The sequence below is a fragment of the Protopterus annectens genome, chromosome 13.part0, assembly GCF_019279795.1.
Source record: "Protopterus annectens isolate FY-2018-M chromosome 13.part0, PAN1.0, whole genome shotgun sequence".
NCBI lineage: Eukaryota > Metazoa > Chordata > Ceratodontiformes > Protopteridae > Protopterus > Protopterus annectens.
In genome coordinates, this window is record NC_056747.1 from 196,987,700 (window position 1) to 197,009,999 (window position 22,300).

General features: G+C 40.2%; 1 protein-coding gene across 1 annotated transcript in view; it reads left to right on the forward strand.

Annotated features, from left to right (window-relative positions):
• Positions 1-22,300, forward strand: part of LOC122787868 (histone-lysine N-methyltransferase, H3 lysine-79 specific-like) — a 2,114,473-nt gene that overhangs the window by 1,232,173 nt on the left and 860,000 nt on the right. Inside the window, exons 16-17 of the mRNA XM_044054784.1 lie at positions 2,991-3,082; positions 8,617-8,718. Coding sequence (XP_043910719.1) covers positions 2,991-3,082; positions 8,617-8,718 — 194 coding nt within the window. The remainder of the gene's footprint in view (positions 1-2,990; positions 3,083-8,616; positions 8,719-22,300) is intronic.

The following is a 22,300-nucleotide window of genomic DNA, read 5'->3' on the forward strand; positions in this document are numbered from 1 at the left end:
GCATCGGCTGCATGTTTTATACCCCTGACGTCATGGAAGAGGAGACAGCAACCAACACATGACCCAAGATTTTGTTATTCAGGCCGACTGAAGGCAGCCTGCCAGCAGATTACTCAAATGTAATGACTGCAACAGTGAATACACTCGAACATCTACATTTATGGTAAGTGTACACAACTGTACTTTAGTGTTATTGAGTTGCTAATAGCTTAATTAGTGGCAAACTCGATCTGAGGAAGGTAGATGTGAGGGATTATGGGTAAGGGGAGGAGCTTGGAGCAAATGCTTGATAAAATGTTGCCGGCTCGGATCCGATATGGATCCGAATACCCACAGGTTGCAGAAAATGAAGTATAACTACTCAGATGGAACGTTATGGTGAGTACATAACTTCTTTTTTTCAGAAAGGATGACAGGGATATGTTCCATTTATTGAGGGATCACACTTCTCAACCTTCCTGAGAAAGCTTAAACCAGGGTGGAAAGGATACTTATAATTGAGTCTGAGTCAGGAGAAGCTTTGCAGATTCCATCCTGGTCACTAAACAGTGGCTCAGCTTTGTCCTTGCATTGGTTGATGCATTTATGGGAGTTTCAGTCCTGTCTTTGTGTTTTGTGGACTTGGGAGAAAGCATGTGACTGCAGTGCACTGGAATGTGTTTTGTGAAATGTAGTTGCATTGTAGGATTTCAGTTCCACCTCTGCATGCCATTCTCTCTCTTTGTACAATGAGAGTTGTGTTCACATTTTACCATTAAGTGTAATACATTCATGGTGGGCATAGCAACTTTGTCATGTGCATTATGTCTTGTCTGTCTTCCTGTCTTTGATTTGTATGCACATAATATCAGGATGCAGCTGAGTTTTGGAGTTTCCAGTCTGGGGAAGCGAGAGGAGCAGCTCTCTCATTTGCTGTGACAGTATTCTCCTCCTGGCTTTAAATAACTGTGGTCTGTGGCATGCACTGAAGCAGTTTGCTGCTAAATGTGAAACAATTGCGGACAAGGATTAGTATGCCTGAATCAGAAATAAGTTTGTTTTCCAGAAGAGAGCAAATTGGTCTCTGTGAGGGAGTTAATTGGTCACAGCAGCTATTTCAAATGGAGGTATTAGTCTTGTTTGCGAGTGAGAGGAGAAGGGGGTCAGGAGATGGAGCAGCAAATGGTTGCAACACAGCAGTACTGCAGGCATTGTGCTGGACTGTAGTGATAACACTTGAAAAGATGGCATCAAAGATAAGCCTCAGAACTGAGGTTTTTTTATAGGGTTGCTGGACTTGCTGTCCAGGACAGAATTTTTAGTTTGCAATTAAGGGAGATCTCTGCCCCTCTATATCAAAGGGAAGCCATTGAGGTAGTCTGATCATCCAGTAAGAATACCTGTGGTTATCTCCTGCAAGTACGTACACTGGGCACAGCCCTCTGAGACTGGATTCTTTGGAAGACCCAGACCACACTGGAGAGATTAGATTACATCTCTCATCTGGCTTGGGTGTGCCTTCAGTCCTAAGATGTAAGATGTTGCTGGAGTTGAAGTCTGGTCAATCGTCCTCCACTTGCTACTCTCACCCGGGCAAGTGGTTTAGAAAATAAAACAATAGATGAACTGATGTTTTTAATGGAATAGCTCACTGCAGTCACAAGTCCCTTTGAGGGTCTTATGGGGCTCATAAAATGGAAGATTCTTAGTAATGCTGATTGTGTGAGAGCCATGTGCTCATACTAGTATTCAGAGAAATGCAGACATGAGACCAGTATTGGTCTTCATTAATGGCAGTGGCAGAGCAGGTGAAATTTCTTTCAGGAAACTAATAACCTATACAAAGGGACAAATTCAAATGTTATGAATTATTGCTGCACTGGCCCTCTCTGTGAAGTTCTAATTTTATGGTAAGCACTGATGAACACAACTCTACTTTCCTTTTTGTGTTTTGTTGGAGGTGTGTCCAGTTTTCTTAGCAATGGTATATTTGCAGCTGGATTTTCTATCTTATGAAGAAAGAACTGTGTCTGAATATCCCATCTGGTTATACTATCCTTTTATACTGGGATTTGGTCTTTATTTATAATGGAAAAGTGTGAAAAATGGACCCCTTCAGCATACACCTTTATGTTTCTTTTAAAGCAATCTAGCAAGTTAGACAGATGTATTGTAGGTAAAAAGGAAACTCCTTTATTCATGAAGGTGAAGTCCCAGGACTCAGCAACCAAGTAATAACTTGATGCACACCCAGCATGTGGTGGTGCTGCTGCTGATGGCTTAGGCTTATACACCTGAGTTCTCTTACCAAAACACATTTTAGCACCTAGTACTGCATCTCATTGCCAGGTATGGGTATTGGCTGCTTTTGTAGTGGCCCCTTTAAAGTTTGACTTCTAGTTTGTAACAATGTCATTGTGTAAATAAGAAGTTAGCACTGAATGTTGAAGGCTATCTGAAATGACAACTTGTGGTGTGCACGTGGTTTTCAGTTTCCAGAGTAGTGTTCACCATTCATTCTTACATCTGGCTTCTACCAGTTTCACACTTTCCACATCTTTCCTTGTTGTTAGTGACAACTCCATTATCCTGTTGGGTTTTCTTATCTACTTCTGTGAGGCTGACTTAGTCATTTTCATTGTTTTCTTCTTGGTTTTGCTTTGCCTTTTTAAGCAGGAAAAATCTGTGCAGGAACTGGCTACAGTTACTGAAACTGGTTGTGTCAGAAAAAACACCTGTTTTGGTACTGTACAGTCTGTATTTTTGTGTTCAGTGTTGATGTTTGCCACCATAAAGCCTCTTGTGTAGAACCCTTTAAGGATTGACTAATGGAGATAATTTGTCCATGATGTGAAAGAATTAAGCATGTTGCTATTGTGTTTCATGCCATGCTTCCTGATTACTAGTTTGTACTATTCTGAATGATTGTCTGAAACATATTTGACTATTTTAACCAAATACTTTTTTCTCCGTGTAGCTGGGAAGTAACTTAGAAATTTTTCTCCCTACAGATTCATTTAAGGTCCAGTACCTACAGTTTATGGCATACATGAAGACACCACAGTACAAGACAAATTTGCAGCAGTTATTGGAGCAAGAAAAGGTAGCTTGGTTCTGCCCAGCAGAGATGATTCTTAACAAAATATGTATAAATTCATTTTTCGTTTATAGGTTAGCTTCATTTTGATGTAAAAGTACTGCTGTTTTTTCTTAATGTGGTATTCATAGGTTTATACTCGTGTCCTAGGTGATCAGTCAGCAGATCATTTCAGGCCTAACCAATAAAAAAAAAATATGTAAATGTTCCGTGCCGACTCATGAAAGGCAGCACAAGATAGACTGGTAGAGAGAGAGTTTGAGGCTGCCCATCTAGTTACCTAAATTTATTTTAAAAGATGTCAAGGTTGCTACTCTGACATGTAGATTGTTTGTTCCAGAGGTGGTGGATACATTGGAATATGACTCTACCATGCCAGCACATCTGTCAATTTGTCGATGAAGGTTTAGATCCTTTAACCAGGAGCTTGAGGAATTATTTGCTTGGTAACAGGTGGTCAAGGAGGGTCAGGTGTTTTTTGGTTCGAAAGGCTAGACACATCACCTCAGAGAAGTCAGTGAGACCAAGAACAGAGAGAGGGCTTCCACTCTGTCAAGGCTAGCTTGACAGCCTTTAGCGTTCTACTTCAAGAATCTCTGAGATCTATCAGGTTGAGTGATAAGTTTACAGAAATGCATGATTTGTGCATTTCCTGAAGCCACTAAGTTATGCCCAACTATGATTTTGTTTTTGGATTATCTTGTTTGGACTGATGTGGAACACATGTAATAAAATGCTTTTACATTCTGATTTGTGATTTTGGATTATCTTGCTTATTCTATTAAATGTGTACCAGATTGGTCTTGTTTTATTCACTATGTCTAGTCATTAAACTGCCTATCCTGAATTGAATCTGTCATTCTGTAATAGTGTCAATGACCATGTTTTCGCACTTTCCTAAGTAAGTAATTTGCATCCTGAATCATTAAACAAATCCTGTTTTTTACCAGTTTGCATTCAGACAGCCTAGTTTGGGGTATATTTTTCAGTCTGTCTTGCATCTCTGCTGTATGTCTTTTTCCATTGTTGGGTCTGCATTAGGTAAAATGAATATTTTTGTTTACTGTGGGTCACTCAGTATGAGTGAACAAAATTACTTTTTGATTTAAGGATTTGGAATAGAGTGCGGAGCCCTAATTCTTAGTCACCTAGTAAAGATGGTCTCCCTATCCAGCCACCCTTCTTTGGAATTTATAGTGTAGTGATGGCCAGTTTTGCTGATACTGATTGTTTTAGTAAACCAGTTGCATTTCATTCAGCTGCATTTCTGAGTGACTGCATATTATTTGTGCATGTGATCCTTCAGTGGAAAAAATTACCTTCCTTTGCCTTTACACTAATGTGCATTCAGTCGTCACACGTTGTCAAGTTTCTGTGACACGGGGACTATGTTATTCCTTTAAGATAAGGCTACATTTTTGAAACACTGGCTGGGAACTAATCCACAAGTTCTTCAAAGGTCAAGTAAAAAAGGATTCTGACAAACTTTGTCCGTTTTAAGTTAGTAAGGTCTGTGTGTTGCAGTATTTCCCATCCCCTTCCTATACCAGGCTATTACTTAATTGTGCAGGGCAGATGTTATTTGTCCTTTACATACTTTTTCATAGGCAGTTAGCATGAGCTAACAATAAAATATACTAACCAACTCTGAGCTATATAGTTGATCACAGTGTTGGGTGCACTTAGTCACACACATCTGAAGAACATGCAGCAGTGTTTTACAGCTTATGTATCATGTCACACTGAACGTTTAGTACACAGTCAGCAGATGAGGCATATGTTATGTTTTATCCAACCAGTTATAAGAACTGTAATTAATTATAACAAAGACTTCATGTTTTTATGGGCTTCGTTCATTAGCTGCCAGAGTGTTTTCAGCAGTGTAGCTTGAGTCCAACTCTCTCATTTGTTTTCATCTGTAATAACTTTTTTAGCATTGAGATTGCATGTTTAATGGGGTAGCCCAGCCTACCTTAAATTTTTTTCTCTGACAGAGACATTGAGCTTTTAGTCTTTTGAAGTTGTCTTTGTGAGGTTATAAAGATTACTTTAGCTGGTTTCATTTATTTTGTATCATTCTTGCAGAGTTCATTACCTGATCAGTTTTTAGAAGATTTTCTTATTTTTCTAGTAAGATTTTCATCCTTTCATTAGAGTGATAATTGGGTTCCCTGCTGTGGAGCTCTGACAAAACAGAAATTGTGTAACTAGTTTTGTTTCTAATTTTTGGTTGAAAATAGGCTGTGAAAGAGTGAAATTGCTGAACAGTGGAAATAAGGAAGATCTTGGCAGTTTTACCTTCCCCTATCTGCAAGAAGAAAGTTGATAGGAAGTCAGTGGGAGTCAGACTGTCTCCGGTTGTGCTTCAGGTACTGATAAGGGACTCTGCTGTTGCTGCTACTGGCTTCTCAGACCACTCATTTTTTTTTACCCTGGTCCCTCGAGTATTACACCTACAGCCACCAGGTGATCACCACATTCTCTGGGGCTGTAAGGATGCCTTTGATGAGCATGGGAGAACCAGTGTTGCTGGTCTTGGGGAAAGGGGCAAGTGAAGGTCTTTCTCTCAATCAAGATAAGCAATTCTGAATCTGGGATGAGTTTGCGTACTGTAGATGAGTCTGTTTCTATGGAGACTCACAGGAAAGGCGAACACAGTGAGAAAATCTTGCCTTCCCCTGTTTCTGCTTCTCTGGACAGGAAAGATTTGCTAAAGTGCTGTTCTTCATTTTCCTTGCCTATACTGCTTCAGGTGAGAAAAGAAAGCATTCTCTTTCTGACTTGTGTTGCCAGTCAGGAAAGCAGGCATTGGTGGGGGATAATGGTACTTTGTTCAGATTGAGAAGGAATTCACAGTCTGATTCTGAGGAAAGGTTGGTTTCTGATTTCCTTCTAGAATGTTTTTTTTTCTGAGACTTAAAATGACAGTTTTTTTCAGTGTGAGTTAAAGGAAATTCCTGTTGTACGGCAAATGTATTATGATTTATTACATTTGGATATGCCCAAATCTGCAGCTGATCCAATTGTTTTTACTTCCTTTAGAGAAGGCTTTTTTTCACTGCTGATAGTGTGCTGACAGTCAACCTCCTGGAAATCGGTCAGGTTATACCGGGTTCCTCCAACTCTTAAGAATTTGTTTTCTGACCTTAAAGCAGATGTAGCAGTAGTTACTCTTTCTGAAACTGCTTCCGCTAAACAGATTACTGCAGCTAACCCCATTCTTTTCTGACAAGGGTAGGAAAACTTTTGACAAGTTATTAAACAAAAAAGTGTATTCTGTTGCTACATTAACAGTCAGGATTTTAATCTGTCAAGCTCAAATGTTTTTACTTTTATCTTATGAGAGCATATCAAAGTTGAAAGTCAGCTATCTTTGAGTGCCTGTTTATCTGCTCGTAATTTTAGTAGCCATGTTTTAAAGTGTGGTTATGATGCTGCTGATTCTTCCACGAGAGCTGCTGCTTCTGAGTCAGTAATGAGAAAATTGGCTTGGCTTAATTCTGAAAACCTTCCTGAAGATGGTAAAGTTGAAATTTTAAGTTCTCTCCTTTAGACCAGGAATTCCTGTTTGGCCATTTTACAGCTAAGGTGCATGAAGTGTGATGAGAGGGGAAAGTTGATTCAAGGAGTGAATAATATTTTACAGCTCTTCTTTTTAAAAACCATTAAAAATTTCCTTCCTCCACATCACCCTTTTTCAATACTGGACTTTTCCTTTATAATCATTTCTGTTAATATTCCAAACCTCAAAATGTTTTCCCTTCGGTCCTTTTACCTGTCATCTGTCCTGTAGCTTTCATGGTAAAGCGACTTAAAAGGATGCTTATTTCCAGTTGCAAGCAGTTCAAACTTTAAAATTTATTATGTCTGACTTACATTATCAGTTCCCTGTCTTACCCTTTGGACTCTCCACTATTTCTAGGGTATTCTCAAAGCATTTGGCTTCAGCAATTGCTTATTGCAAACTTCGAGGCATTCACATTTTTCCATATTTGGATGTTTGTCTTTGCAAACTCTTTTTTCTGCCTGCCAAGAGTCTTTAGCAGTTATTCTGAATCTCCTAGTCAGTCTAGGTTTTCAAATCGGCTTTCAAAAATCTTCTTTCATCCCTCTTCACAGGATTGTATTTCTTTGATATCTACTAGATCCTGCCCTGAGAAAAGCCTTTCTTCCTCCAGACATGATAGAAATGCTTCAACAGTTCTTCCTGAGTTTTTCCAATCAAATCCAGGAATTAACAGAGAAATTTCTCAAAATTTTAAGTTTCGTGGCATTAATGATTCTTGTGTGTCCAATGACCAGACTCCACATGAGGAAAATCCAATGGTGTCTCAGGTCAATCTGGTCTCACCATGTGCAACCTTCATATTTTATGTCCCTGTTCTGGAATTTGTAAAAAGTTTTTTTTTTTTTTTTTTTTTTTTTGAGTGAGTGAGTGAGTTGTTATATTGGGAAGACAGAAATAAAGTTAAAAGCTAGAATATATGAACATCTATATGCAGTATCAAAGAGGAACATTAATAATTCATTGCATAAACACTCATTACAGTGCTAGGATTTTACAAGATTTAAATCTGGTATCTTGGAACAAGTACCAATAAATCCTCGACGAGGGTGGTGGGAGCTTTCTTTAGAGTTGAGAATGTTACTGGATCACAAAATTATGTTCTAACACATCACCAGGTATTAATGAGTATATTTCACTGGCCCCAGTTTTAAAGAAGAGAGCCTTAAAATCAATATAATGTTTTTATGAATGTACATTTTTTATTGAATATGCCTTTAACTATTTAATGGGATGTAATTATTTAATGTGGTGTAATTTTTCAATTTAATTTGTGATTTCTACTGTAAAAGATTTGTTGTGTGTGTGTTATCTAGTTCTGATGAAGTCTCTGCACTGTTTGAGAGATGAAAGCACTTAACTTTTTGTTAATAAATTGTTACTTTTATGGACACTGTTTGATTTGAATTCTTCAGTGGGTATGGAGCTTACAGTGTGGGTTCACTGAAGTAAGTGCCTGATTGTTATTTTATCAGTCTTGTTTTTCTGGTGCTTACATCCTTGTTTTATTTGCATTGCTCATTAGACAGCATAACTGCAGGGTTTTCTTCAGAAATGTTTGGCGGTCAAGTCATAATGTTGAGGCTCCCACATTTAAGGTTTTAATTCACCTAATAGGTTGACATTTAACATGCAGGTTATGAAATTTGGTAGCCTGGTGAAGTTTTTGCTATTCTTTGCCCATCTACACAGTTTCCATTTCTTCTTTATTATGACCTGTGTTGAGTATACAGTATGTCTTAACTTCATTCTTGGAATTGAAGTTCTTAACTGCCTGACTTCATACCATTCCTTCCACTAGGCACAATATAATTTTTAACCATGCCAGACATAATCCACTTTGATGATTTTTGTACACTTTGATAATGAGGGCTTGATTAGTAAATGTAGTCTGCTAATTCTTAATAAGAAAGCTGTTTTTTTTTCATTGTTGTATCTTGTATGCCTGTATTAATTAGATTGTTTGTTGGTTTAGCAAAAGAATGTTCTACTAACAGGAACTGCGCAACAGCTGTCCGTACACTGTCAAGCTCAGAAGGTAGAAATCAAACGACTGTTTCAGAAGAAACTAGATGAGGTATTTTCTTTAATGAAATATTGATTTGAAAAGAAACAGTAATTAAAAATTGATATTTCTAAAGGATGCTAATTACAGTAAAGTAAGATATCCACTGTTAATCTTTTTCAGCACTTTTAGCTTCTGTGTTGTTACGTAATGTATTTGGCATGTGTTGATGGTACAGGTATTCATCCTGGAACGTGAGTGTTACCATGTGCTTCTGCATTTTTTTGGTCTTAAATGAAATAACCTGTTATGCCAGATGGATAAAGCCCTGACTGTGACTGAGGTGACCAAGGTTCAATTTTCATTTCAGCTATCTGTTGGAACTGGTGTGGTAAGGATGGGCATACCTATCCTGAGGTGGTAGGGATGAATCAGGTCTGTCCAGTGCCACAGTCTCTCAGAAGTAGGTCAGCAACACATGGGACAGTCCTGAGGTAGGTGTCCTGCCACCAAGCCATATGCAGTAGCTTCAGTCATGAGTGATGAGCGTGTACTTGCATAGGGAAAGGTGTAGTGTTGCATGATCCCATCCATGGGAGGGGTTGTGGCCTGCAGTGTACACCCTCATTACCAGCATGCCCCTTGAGTGCACCAACCACCTCTGTGGCTAGCTGAACATAATGATCTCTGTAGACGGATGTTGATCCATTGCTGGCTATGTGCTGTATGGGGGAAGAAGAACAAAGTGGTTTAAGTTCAATTGGAGGAAGCTTAATGGTTGGCATGGTGGCAAAAAGCATGCAGAAACAAAATTTCTAATTATTTTTTATTTCCTTGACATGTCACTTACCTAGTATATCTTAACAAGAAATACTTTTTGAAAAGGACATTTTTGGAAGAAACACAGTAGTAGGGATACCTGCATGAGGTTGTGTGTGTATATGGAATTAAGTGATAGCAAAATGAGTTTCTTCAGGATCCCATTAAAAGTTTTGTAGTAGGGTCTGAGTGTATTGAAGGCTCAGAAATGTTTAAATGTGATTTTTGTAGGTTGGATGGGTGGTAAGAAATATGACGACTACATTGTGTTATAGAAGTAATGAATTTGTCTGTTTGGGGGAATGAAGAAGGACAACTGGAGTGGTACTAGTAGTAGCAACAGTAACAGAAGGTTTTCTGCAGTTCTGCCAGATACAAGGTGAGTTAAACAGTATAACAAAGCAACAGGAAGGGCTGTGGAATTCTGGAATGCACAGGTAGAGAAATTACCAATAGGAAAGAGGAATCCTTATTGCTCTCTATAGTTGATTAATTACCAAACCTCAACTGGATTCTGCATGGCTCTGGAAAATCCTTCTCTTGTCTTCCAATACTTAGACAGGATAGAGGCAGCTTAGAGCAGGATATTGAAAATAATGCCTGATTTATAATAGCTTTATCAAGTCAGACTTTTTTCTTGTAATTTTGCCATCTCTTTAAGGAGTAAAATGTATTGTCTGCCAGTAATCATTGTCTGTTTTTCCCCCTAGGGTCAAATCTTAGCTGTGGCACACTGACGTAAAACATAACCTATGCACATGTCTGTTTGATCCTTTCATGTTGCATGTGCAAGTCATAGGTTGTACTGTACAGTTTTGCATAAAACTGAGTTAGTCTGCCTTTGTCAAGGGGATATGCAGATATATTTTTTCATGGCATTTTAAAAGTTTGGGATATGTTATCATTGTTAAGATATATGATTGTTATTAGGATCACTTTGGCTGTTTCAAGCTTAATAGTTGGGAATTGACCACAGGTGGATGTACTCCCATCGGACCTAATTTCTAGAGCTTTGGATGTGCTATCACCTAGTTGGTCTTCTCCCAATTCTGAAATAGTTAGTAGAATACTCCGTAGGAAAGAGAAATAAGCCTGCAGTATCAGTAGTTATTTTTGTTACAACAGAAGCATCAGTAATTTGGTCTGATCCAGGTGGCTTCGACTTAATAGCAGTGTAGTATGTATCCGTACAGAATTTTCTTGTCTTCCAGTATTGGTATATTTTTGCTTTGCTTTTGAATATATGTTTCTGATTTGTCTGCCTTTATTGTGGTTTTGGTGTGCTTTCAAAGACCGATGATATTGCCAGAAAAAACAAGTGTACATGTAGGAGACTTTATACTGAAAGATTACCACCTTGTGCCCTTTGTCTTGATGAATGCCATAAGGGTATTATTTGAATACTGTGTGCTTTTCAAATAGATAGCTGTGTTTCGCATAGCCTAAATCTTTGTGATGTTTATTGAGCACAGAAAGGTGCTGATCACAGGATAGGGAATATCCCATCATTCCTTGTTAAATCTTTCTGATAATGATTCTAATAAGGAAAAAAAATAAGCAAATTGTAAAATGGAAATTCGCAAAAAAAAAAAAGTTAGCCTTGTAGGCGTCTGTGAACAAAGAACATTCTCTCTGCGTGCAAGGAGCATGAGACCATAGTGATCTTGTAAGTCTTAACAAGGCCTCAAGATGACAACTATATTGAGCTGTGAAGTTGTCTTCCCCGAGTTCCTGCTTCAGTATTTCTGCTTCCCTAATGGTGTTTGCTCCTTTGGAGGATGAGTGTATGATGGTTTTCTAGTTTTCTTAGCCTTTCTGGATTTTTTAGGCTACACTTTAGCTAGGCTAGGGGATTGTTTCAGGTCACTGAAGATAGTTTTGGTGAATGCAAAAAGATTGAATACTGTTTGCTGATGCTGCATTCGCTGACAGTGGAGTTTGCCTTTTTCTTCACTGTTGTGTGACCCCAGAGTTGCATATACAAGGGGCTTGTCTCCTGCAAAAAAAATTCTTCCAGTGTTTTCTGAAGGTAGTTTCAGCAGACAATTTTCAATCTCTTTGCATTTGCTAAAACTACCCTCAAGTTGACATTTATGTGTAGCTGGATGTTAGTTCCTAGGCGTCTGCCTAATTTGCCCAAGCTTCCAGCATTATATTGCTTGTGAAAGATATCCAGTAAGGGGAACTCTCCACACATAAACACCTCTGCACCTGTCTTGGTTCCAGCTGTTATCAGTTATAGACATTTTTCGGGGTAATATTTTGCATGGAAGAGAGTGCCGATCTGCCCTCATCCTCGTGAGAACCCCCAACCTGTGGTACAGCTCTTTCCATCAAAATGAAAAGGGAACCATCTCACAAGTAGCTTTTCAATGTAGACATCAGGATCTTGCATGTTATAGCTGCCTCTATTCATCCTGGGAAATTATACTAATGAGGAAGAATCATTTTATTTTTGTTCTTCTCCCACAGACATTTATTTCTGTGAGAGATGGGGAGAGAGAGACTCATTGATGGGAGGAGTTTTTTAAGAGATTATTTCTGACATCCATTATGCCTACTCCCTTGCAGGACTTTCAGTACCTTTCTGTGTGGACCCCCTTTAGGTATGGTGTCTGCAGAAGGAAAGTAAAGTGTTAGGGGAATCTGAAAAGCGAGGACCCATCTTCTCTTAGTTTATCATGTCTTCATCCCCTGGAGTTAAGCAGCCAGGGGTGTACCCTTCCTCCCTGGGTTATTCAGTTGCTCAGGCTCCAAGACTGGATTTGCTGACAGTGGTGAACAAGAGGGTGGTTCACATGAGCTGGTTTCTACACCTTTCAGAACCACACCTCAAGTGTTTCCCTACACTGAATCGGTGATGGAGAGGTGGAGGTTCTCTCATGAAGTTACTGCTATGCTTATTAGTTCAGATAGTAAATGTCTTTTCCCTAAAGACCAACTTTCTGGATTGTCAGCCTTTGGCCACAACATTGGTAGTAATCTTGTCAGCCCAAGAAAGACAAAAGGCTTTCCATTGCCTTAGTGAGATGCCTTCAGACTGGACACCAGGATGGTCCACTAGAAGAAGCAGTGTAATCTGCAGCATTAGATAACGTTTCCTGGGGCAGAAAGTAAGTGCTGGTGGTGTGATTTTGAAACGAGGCAATAGGAAGCATGTTTATGGGAATGTATTAAGTTAGCAGATTTTAAAAGTTCCATACAGAGTGCTTTGTAAGATGTTGGGGAAGCATATTGTTATAACTAAGGAAATTATTCTTTTGAGCTGCGACATACGATTTGAATTGCCTTTCATAAGGCCTTATGGAAGGTAATGCTGTTTACTGCCAAAAAAGTAATTAGTAGGTAGTAAAAATCAAAATTTAAGCAAACTGTAATTGAAGTACTGAATATTTTAATTGAGACAAAAGAACTGAAGGTGGGATCTTACAAAAAGGGACTGAGCAAATTACACAGAAGTAAATGGAATTTGTGGGAGCAATACATACAGAATAATGTTCAGGAAAAGGAGTGAGGTTTAAGGGAAGGGAGAAATTGAGCAATTTGTATAAGGTTGGAGTGAAGATAATTGCTAAAACAAAATACATAACTACGTGAAAAATGTTACTGTTGGTTTTTGCTTTTCTTAATGGATATATACTTGTGTCACTGTCTAAAATGGAATTTAATAAATATGTTTAAAAAAATATACATACATACACAGTCTGTATTGGGTTTGCAAGTTACCATTTCCACTATTCCTTTGACACGGTACTAGGGCAAGCTGTTAATGATAGGCAGGCTCTTGCAGAGTCTCTCCCTTAATCACAGACTAGAAAGCGGATTTTTGGAAAAATTCAGGTATTGCAGGGGAATTGTAGGCAGTCCTGGGGTCTTTCTACTTTGACACCCATATACATTACCCATGCTGTGGAGTTCAGAGTTGGTCAGTGCTTCCACTTATCTGAATTTCCCCTTGAGATACAAAGCAAAATACTGAATTATGCCTTATGGTGCTTAAATTCTTTGGCAAAAGATGAGGATCATCATTAGGTCACCGTTGCATAAACTGTATGGGTTATATCCTTTCAAGGATATGACAAATAGTCAGCTTTGAAAGCTTAAGGGCGTTTTCCACGCGCCAGCTGGACATGACTGTAACCTTGTACAGCAGTATAAAGTCAGTGGTTAGGACACCAAACTTTTAGAACTTTTTTGCTGATGAAATTAACACTTTCCTGCAGGCTTCAAGTGATTGGTTGGCTAGAGCTTCACCAAGGCTGGGGAGAGCAATACCCTGTAGAGGTAAACCTTCCACTTCCTCAACTTTTCTGAGGAAAAGTTATTCTGTTCTGTCAAAAAATATTGATAGGTGTTAGAACTAATGTTTTAGTGTTCACTTTCGCAACATATGTCTGGTCATGGTCATAGGTTCCTGTTTATGGTTTTGAAGATCGTTTTTGAAAATCTGAGAGGAGGTGATATGCACAACAGAACATAGATTGAAGAAATCAAATGTATAGTGGATATGCGAGCTGACCTTCCACCTGGATTGAATGGTTTGATTCCGCTGAATCCGATCTTAAAAGGGCAGCTGCTCCTTAGATGAACTATGATTGGTTAATATACACAGAAGTGACATTTGCCTAAAAAGGCCAATCCTGAGGGGTCAGCTACCCATTTGAAGAGCTATGATTGGATATTTGTTACAATATCAAGGAGATGGAGCGGATATGTTTTAGGATCTGAGGAAGGCCAAAAGGCTGAAAGCGCTTATCGGTTTTGGACTGTTTATTTTTCTCCCTTTCTGTTTTACTGCTTTTAAGTTGCTTAATAAATTGTCTCCATGGTGATCTAGCCGGTTGGTTGTTTATTCTTTAATAAATGTTCTGAAGAGCCGGTATTAAAGGAGACCAAGAAACCTGCTTCAAGAAAATCTTATGGGTAGGTGGAAAAGCTTTTCTAGTTGGCTCTAAAGTAAGACCTATGATTCTTTTCAGATCCAGATGCCTCCGGTTCCGCAATATTTGTGCAAGTTATTATCCTCTGGCCTTTCTTACTGTTCTGTAAAGATTGAATTTTTGTTCTCCTCCGCTTGTCTGCTCATAGATTTGATTCTTTCCTCCTAGCTTTACATTTTTGAAAAGGGTTTTGCATATCTGTTGACATAGAAGACAGGTGGCTCCCTCTTGTGATCTTAGTTGTATTTTGGCGAAATGTACACTTTTTTTTCTATTTGAACAGGCTCCTGAGGCTGACTTGAAGTTCTTTACTTGGAAAACAGTGTTATTCATTGCTTTGACTTATGCTTGAAGAGTATCTAGAGATCTGTTGTTGTCAATTTTCATTCTCTCCTCAACTGGATTTGGATCCAAGCCTTCGGATCTGACTCGGCCATTGTAAAAGCTTGTGGCAACCTTGAACTCTCGAGCTTCTCCCTTACCCAGAATGCACCAGCCCTTATTACCTTAGATCTCATTTGCTACTTCTGGTGAAAAGACGTGGTCCTTTCGAGCTTGGTGTGATAAGTAGCTTTAAAACTTATTTTTCTTAAATAACTTTTAAAAGGCTTGTTAATTATTCTCATTTACCTTCTTTTCATTTAAATCTATATTTTCCATTTTTACTTTTAGCGGTATTTCTAGTTACTATAGTTAGTTACTTTCCCATTTTCTACAGATTATTGTAGTCTTCCGTAACATTGCTGGTACTTTCTTCCCCTTTTTTCCCTTTCTTTCACTTTTAAAAAAGAAGAATCTCTTCACCTGTAATTCTTATTTTGACTCTGTATTACCTTTATTGTTTGTGGTTGGTTGTTTTTCATTATAGCTGACAAGGAAAAGAGCCCGGCAGGGTTCAAGAAATGCCAAAAATGTGGTCAGAAGATATCAGTTCTTGACGCCCACACACTTTTTTTTTTTATTTATTTTTTTTTTGTGTTTAGGCCCCCTCCACCTCCAGGAGATTTGCGCGATCTGCCACGCTTTCAACCCTAGAGCGTTGATGGCTTATAGAAATAAGCTTATTTTAAAGGGACTACCTTCATCTTTTGTTGAAGCGATATCTTGAGCATTCAGAGAAAACACAAAAAAAATCTCAATGCTTCTCTGAGCACCTCTTCTATTTCTGGATCTTATGAAGAAGAAACTGAAATTCTCGGATCCAGCCCCTACTTCAGATCTGACAAAGTCCAAAAACCTTTCTTTGGATCTGACTGTTTCTTCGGATCCGAAGTCTCTGAAAAGTAAAGATTTTTTTGTCTCTGAAGACCTCGGATTACATATCAAGATTGATCTTACCAACTCTTTCTAGAACAAGGTACTCACCTTCATTGGGCCCAGGTCCATCAAGGCTGCCTTCTCTGTTTTTGGAAAGGACACAATCTCCATCTGCTGTATCCACTCAATCCTGTAGAAGTCTCACTGAAGATGATGTAGAGAGGCTATGAGAAACTCTTGGAACAGAGCCAGCCTGCCGTTTTCTCGGCTCCTACCCCATCGGGTCAGTAAGGCCATACATCTACAACTCCTCCACTACCAATTCCTCCTTTGATTCCTATCCAGGTTTCAGGGCCCTCAGATATGAGTCGTTCGGCACCATCTACTTCAGATCAGAGAATTTTTGTATCCAAGGATCCGAGACTTGCTCTGAGCTCTTTGGTTCAGTCAGATCTGAAAAACTCTAGGAGCCGATTCTACCCTGTCATGTCCGAGGGTTTCGGAGCTATAGTCTGCATCTCGGACCTTCAGTGATGGTCAGTTTGTGTCCAACTTTGGCCTTGGGGTGGCTGTCTTGGGAGCAGGGCAGAACTAAGGATCAAAGGCTTGGCCTCTTGAATCCAGGTCATTATCCCGCTCCAGGATGGTATGTCTTTAAGTTTTTGGAGAGAGCTCTGTCTGCACCTCAGTCCCAGGTGGTGCCTCACCTATTGGATCCTCTGTCTACTAGTGTTCCACCTCTGCACCTCGACTCTCAACTGTCCTCTGTACAGGGGCAGCCAATTCTAAAACCCTAGGCTTCCCACCAGGATATTCCCTCCTCTTCTGATACCACGCCAGAGTATCCCACCGAGGAGTTCTGTAAGAAGAGGACAAGAGGACATGCAGAGGAAGCATATAGATTCCCCTGAATCTGTCACCAAAGACCAGATTTTGATGAGGACGATGAGTCTCCATGGTCACCTCCTGACAATATCTCCTTCGGAGACATCTTTGAGATCCTGAAACATAGAGGTGGCTGGAAGCCAACAACCCTTCGGAAGAATCTGTGTTACTGGAGGCTTTTGGTACCAGTCCATCTACTTTCCTGGGTGACCCCGACAACTGACACACTCCTGGAGTTGGTCTCAAAGTAGGCTTGGAAGGAGCCTGACACCATTGAGTCCATTCCCAGGAAGCTAGATAAGATTGTGACCCCCCCCCCCCGAGACTAAACAGTTTTGGTCAAGAGGGTCCACCTGTTGATGCCATGGTCGTGGCAGAGGACACCAGAAAGGAACTTGTTGACAAAAGTACCTGTTTTCATCCCCCTGACAAGAAGTTGCTGGTGATGGACAGATTCAGGAAGAGTGTCTATGCTTCTGTAACCTTTGCTTTATGGTTTCTGAACTATTTGCCACATTTTACTAGACTTCAGAGGGATCTGATTAAGGAACTTTCAGGTACCCTCTCAGGAACTGTGTCTGAAGAAGTGAAATATTCCCTAACTTCTCAGCTGACGACCCTGCAATCAATTTCCAACTCATCCATTAGTCTTATTTCTAATGTGGCAGAAGGAACTTCAAGGGTAGTGGGTTCAGGCATAGCCATTAGGAAACACTCCTCTGTGTGTGTGTGTGTGTGTGTGTGTGTGTGTGTGTGTGTGTGTGTGTGTGTGTGTGTGTGTGTGAATTTGCGGATCCTTTTAAGTCTACGTTCATCAATGCTGCTTTTGACAGCACCACTCTTTTTGACCCCAAAGTAAAAGATACATTGTCCAGGTGTGAGAAGGATGGAAAGACCCTTTCTGCAGTAGGTGTACGTTTTTCCAATCCCCAAAGGTCCTTTTCAAGGAATCATGGAGGTGGTGGAAAGATGTGGTTTAAGAAATCACAAGGATATTTTCAGAGCACATGGAGGACCTTCCTGCGAAGGCAGAGAGGGAAGTTCAAATGGTAGACACCACCCTCATGGCAGAGGAGGTCTGCAACATCAAGGGTCCAGAGACTCTTTCTTTGGCGAACCCTTCCAGTGCTCCTGAAAGGCTTGATTGTCCCCCTCTGAAGGCAATCGGGGGTCATTGGTCCCTGCACCAGAGAGCCTGGCTCGAAATAACAAAAGATACTTGGGTGCAGAGGATCGTATCCAGAGGATATACAACTCCATTTTCCCTTCTTCCTGTAAATTCCAGGAAAATCCTTGATGTTCCACCCATTCAGAGGGAACAAGCAGCCATTCAAATACAAAAGCTGCTAAACAAGAGAGTCATCCAGGAGGTCCCGCCAGACCAGAAAGAATCCGGAACTTACTCAAGATTCTTTAGTGACAAAGAAAACAGGGGACTGAAGGCCAATTCTGGATCTCGGCAGTCTGAGCAACTTTGCTCGGAAGACAAAGTTCTGGATGGTCGTGGTTCAGTCCATTCATCTGTCTGTGGAAAAAGATGACTGGATGTGCTCAGTTGATCTCCAGGATGCGTACTATCATGTAAAAATGAACACAGTCCATGAAATTCTTATGCCTCTGGCTAGGAGCCAGTCATTACCAGTTCAGAGCACTGCCCTTTGATCTCACCACAGCCCCCATGGTGTTCACTGTATGCATGGCAGTGGTAGCAGCTCACTTGAGATTGCAAGGATTCTGGCTGTTTCCATACTTAAATGACTGGCTCATTTCTGCCCCAACCAGGCATCAGCTCATCATGGCAAGAGAAAAAGTAATCCAAATTTATACACAGTTAGGAATAGCCATAAGTTCTGAAAAAAATCACATCTTCATCCATTTCAAACCATAGAGTTCATAGGAACGCTGCTTGACACAAGATCCACAATAGCCACTCTTCCTCTTTCCAGAATTCAGACATTAAGATCGCAAGTCATCAAGATGCTTTGCAGCACCACAGCCCCAGTTTGCCTACTACTACAAGTGCTGGGATCAATGGCGGCAGCAATAACCCTTGTTCTGCTTGCCAGATTTCACATGAGGATTCTTCCGTGGATGTTGGCATCTCAATGATCGACACTTTATTTACCTTTATCCGCTCCAATATGAATCACCACCTCCTGCAAGAAAGATCTGATGTGGTGGACCCAGTTGGAACAACTGCTGCAGTGCCATTTATTTGTCCCTTCTCAGCCCAAAGCCATAGTGACCACTGATGCTTCCCAGCTGGGGTGGGGGTGGGGGGGTGGCATTACCTAGGAAAGACAGTCCAAGGCATGTGGTTCCCCGAAGAGGCCAATTTGCATATGGAGCTGAGAGCAGTGCTTTTAGCGTTGCAAGCCTTTCAGGATGCTCTCCCATCAGGAACAGTTGCAGTACAGACAATATGTCAGTGGTTTGGTGTATCAGTAAATGAGGAGGAACCAAATCATACCTCCTAAGTCGAGAAGCAGTAATGGTGCGGCAATAGGCAATCTCTACCCACTGCTTTCTCTTAGCAATGCACATTCTGAGGAAGACCAAAGTGCTAGCAGACAAACTGAGCAGGTACATTCTGTTACTTAACCAGAAAGTAGCAGAAGTGATTGTGTCTGCAAGTGGGACCAGCCTTGCTGCGATCTTTTTGCATCTCCCCTAAACAGCAAGTACAACTACTACTTTGCCCTCATTCCCCCCACAGGAGGAGTCACCGAGAGATGCTTTTCTCCACAATTGCCCCCCCCCCCCTGTTACTCTATGCATATCCACCGATCCATCTGATATCATAGTTCCTTCAGAGAGCTGCCATGTTGAAGAGCAAGGTCATTCTTATTGCCCTCTTTTGGCATTAACAAATTTGGTTCCCCTTCCTGTGGCCTCATTTGATCCATCAACCGTGGATTCTGGATCCAGTTCCAGACCTGCTATCTCACCCAACAGAAATGATTCATCCGGACCTTCCAAAGCTCAAGCTGACAGCTTGGTTTCTCCATTTACAGTGATAGCCAGACAACCTATGCTGCCTTCCCCTGTTTGCAGAATTCTATTATCTTCCCTCAGACCATCTACAAGAAAAACTTACACTAGCAACTGGAAAAGATTTGTGCACTGGGCACATCAAAATGATGGAAACCCATCTTCAGCACCGTTTCACACTATCCTGTTGCTTTTTGATCAAGGGGCCAGTTCTTCCACAGTATGGGTTCAGTTAGCGATTCTCAACTTCCATGTTGGTCTTGATGGCTCTTCCCTTACTTCATATAAACTTTGAAACCTTTTCTGTGAAGAACACTTCTGTTGAGACCCCCAGTTAAAGATCCTACTCCACTGTGAGACTTATCTCTGGTACTGCAAGCTTTGGTCCTTCCACCCTTCGAACCTGCAAAAACTTGAGATATAAAATTTTTATCTTGGAAGACTTTGTTTTTGCTGGCCATTACCTCGACCAAACGAATTTCAGAAATTCAGGCTTTCTCTGTGAAACCTCCATACCTAATTTTTTGTAAGGATAGAGCTACATTGCAAACTAATGCATCCTTTTTGTCCAAAGTAGTATCAGAATTCCACATTAACCAATCTATCAGTCTGCCAGTTTTTTCCCCAAATTATCCAAAGGCGAATATTTGTTGCATTTACTGAATGTGCATAGGCAATTGCGTTTCTATTTTCACAGAACAGAAGACTTCAGAAATTCAGTTTAGTTATTTGTTTCCTTTCCTGAAAGGAAATTGGGAAAGCCAGTGTCTAGAGTTTTCCTATCCAAATGGCTTACTAATTGAATTTCCTTTATTTACAATAAATTGAACCTGCCTTTAACTAAGCAATTACGTGCTCACTGTACAAGATTTGATAGCAGCTTCCTCAGTCTTTCATTTAAGAGCCTCCATGGATGACATTTGTGCAACAGCATCTTGGGGTTCACCTCACACCTTCATCTCTCATTACAAATGGGACTTGGTTGGGCATCGTTTGGCTCAGTGGTGTATAGGAATATCCTTCCTTGAGGCCACCCTGGGATTCCAGTAGCTGGGGACACTGTCCTGTCTGTTGAGAACAGAATGAAAATTGACAGCATCAGATAAAGAAGTTATGTCCTTACCATAACGTTCCATCTGTGTTGTCCATTTTCATTCTTCAACTCCCCACCCACCAACCCCCAACCAATGTTTTCTGGAAGAGTGAGTGGATAGAGAAATTTTTTGAGGTCTTCTCCTTTTATTCTATGGCTCCAGATACAGCTTTGTGCTACCCTTATCTGCTATAATACTACTAAAGATTTTTCCATAATATTAAAGTGTTCTTTTGCTGTAGTCTGCAAACAAGATCTGAGGTAATAAGTTTTGGTGCATTCTGTGTAAGGGAGAAGCTTGAGAGTTCAAGGTTGTCGCAACCTTTTACAATGGCCGAATCTGATCCGACATCATCAGTTCAGGAAGAATGAAAGTGGACAATACAGATGGCACATTATGGTAAATACATAACTTTTTATAAGCAGTTATGGTGTGTCAACCTTGTCTCATTTTTTTCAGAAGAACAGGATAATTGTAAGAACAAATCCTTCATTTATGCCTGAAGTAGTTTCAAATTTTATTTTGAGCCAGGCTATTCATCAGTTTTCCCTCCATAACCAAAAAATAAATAGTAGAGAGAATATTACTCACTGCATGTCGACAGGCAGTTCAGGTACAACTAGGGTTACCACCTCTCCAGGATTGCCCATGAGTCTCCAGGATTTTTATAGCTTATCCCATCTCCCGGAAGTAATTAAAAAACTCAGATATGTCCAGGAATAATGACAATTACACTCCATCTCTCTTGGTTGGTCTCTGTCTCTCTCTCTTACACATGCGCACGCACACTCTCACACACACACACAAAATCACTTCCTCATTCATACCTGCATTCATTCACACATCGCTCTCACTGTCACACCCACATGCCACACACCCACTTACACATTCATTCATACATCGCTGTTTCTCCCTCTCTCTCTCTCTCACACACATGCGCGCGCACACACACACACACACACACACACAGCCACACACCCACTTACCTCAACTGTGCAGATTTTCGCAGAATGTCCAATTTATGCCTCATATTTTGGTCCGTTTCTCATAAAATTGTGGTTTTCTGGCATATTAGTGGCAAATAGACTGAAGTTAGAAAATAATGACAGACATTTGAGTTTCAGACTTCATACCCTTCAGAAAATTCATGCTAATGCAAAACCTGTTATTTTATCAACTTTCTAAGTTTGTAAGAGCACTATTTAAAAATTGTCCCGATTTTTGGGTCTTTATCCCTGTTATTTATGCCTCTGTCTAGATTTCTTGCTCTAAGAGGTTGAGAGGTATGCCACTTGACTTGACTTATGCAGTCATTCAACATTGCACACTCACTCTCATGATCACACACACACACACAGTATCTCACTCCATACCTCTCAAATGCTTAGAGCAAGAAATCTGGATAAAGCCATAAATAAAAGTGGGACAAAGTCCCAAAAATAGGGGCAGTTTTTAAATATTGCCCATTATTTACTGCTTTGTCCAGATTTTTTGTTCTTAGAGTTAACTCTCAAGCAACTGGAAATGGAAAAGTGAGGAAGGAAGTTATGTAAAACACCTAACTGAGGAGATTAATTGGATAAGGGTTGGTTTTAATATAAAAAGGCAAGAGTATTTTGTGTGTGTGTGTTATCTGAAGAAGTCTCTCTACCAGTGAGATGAAAAGCA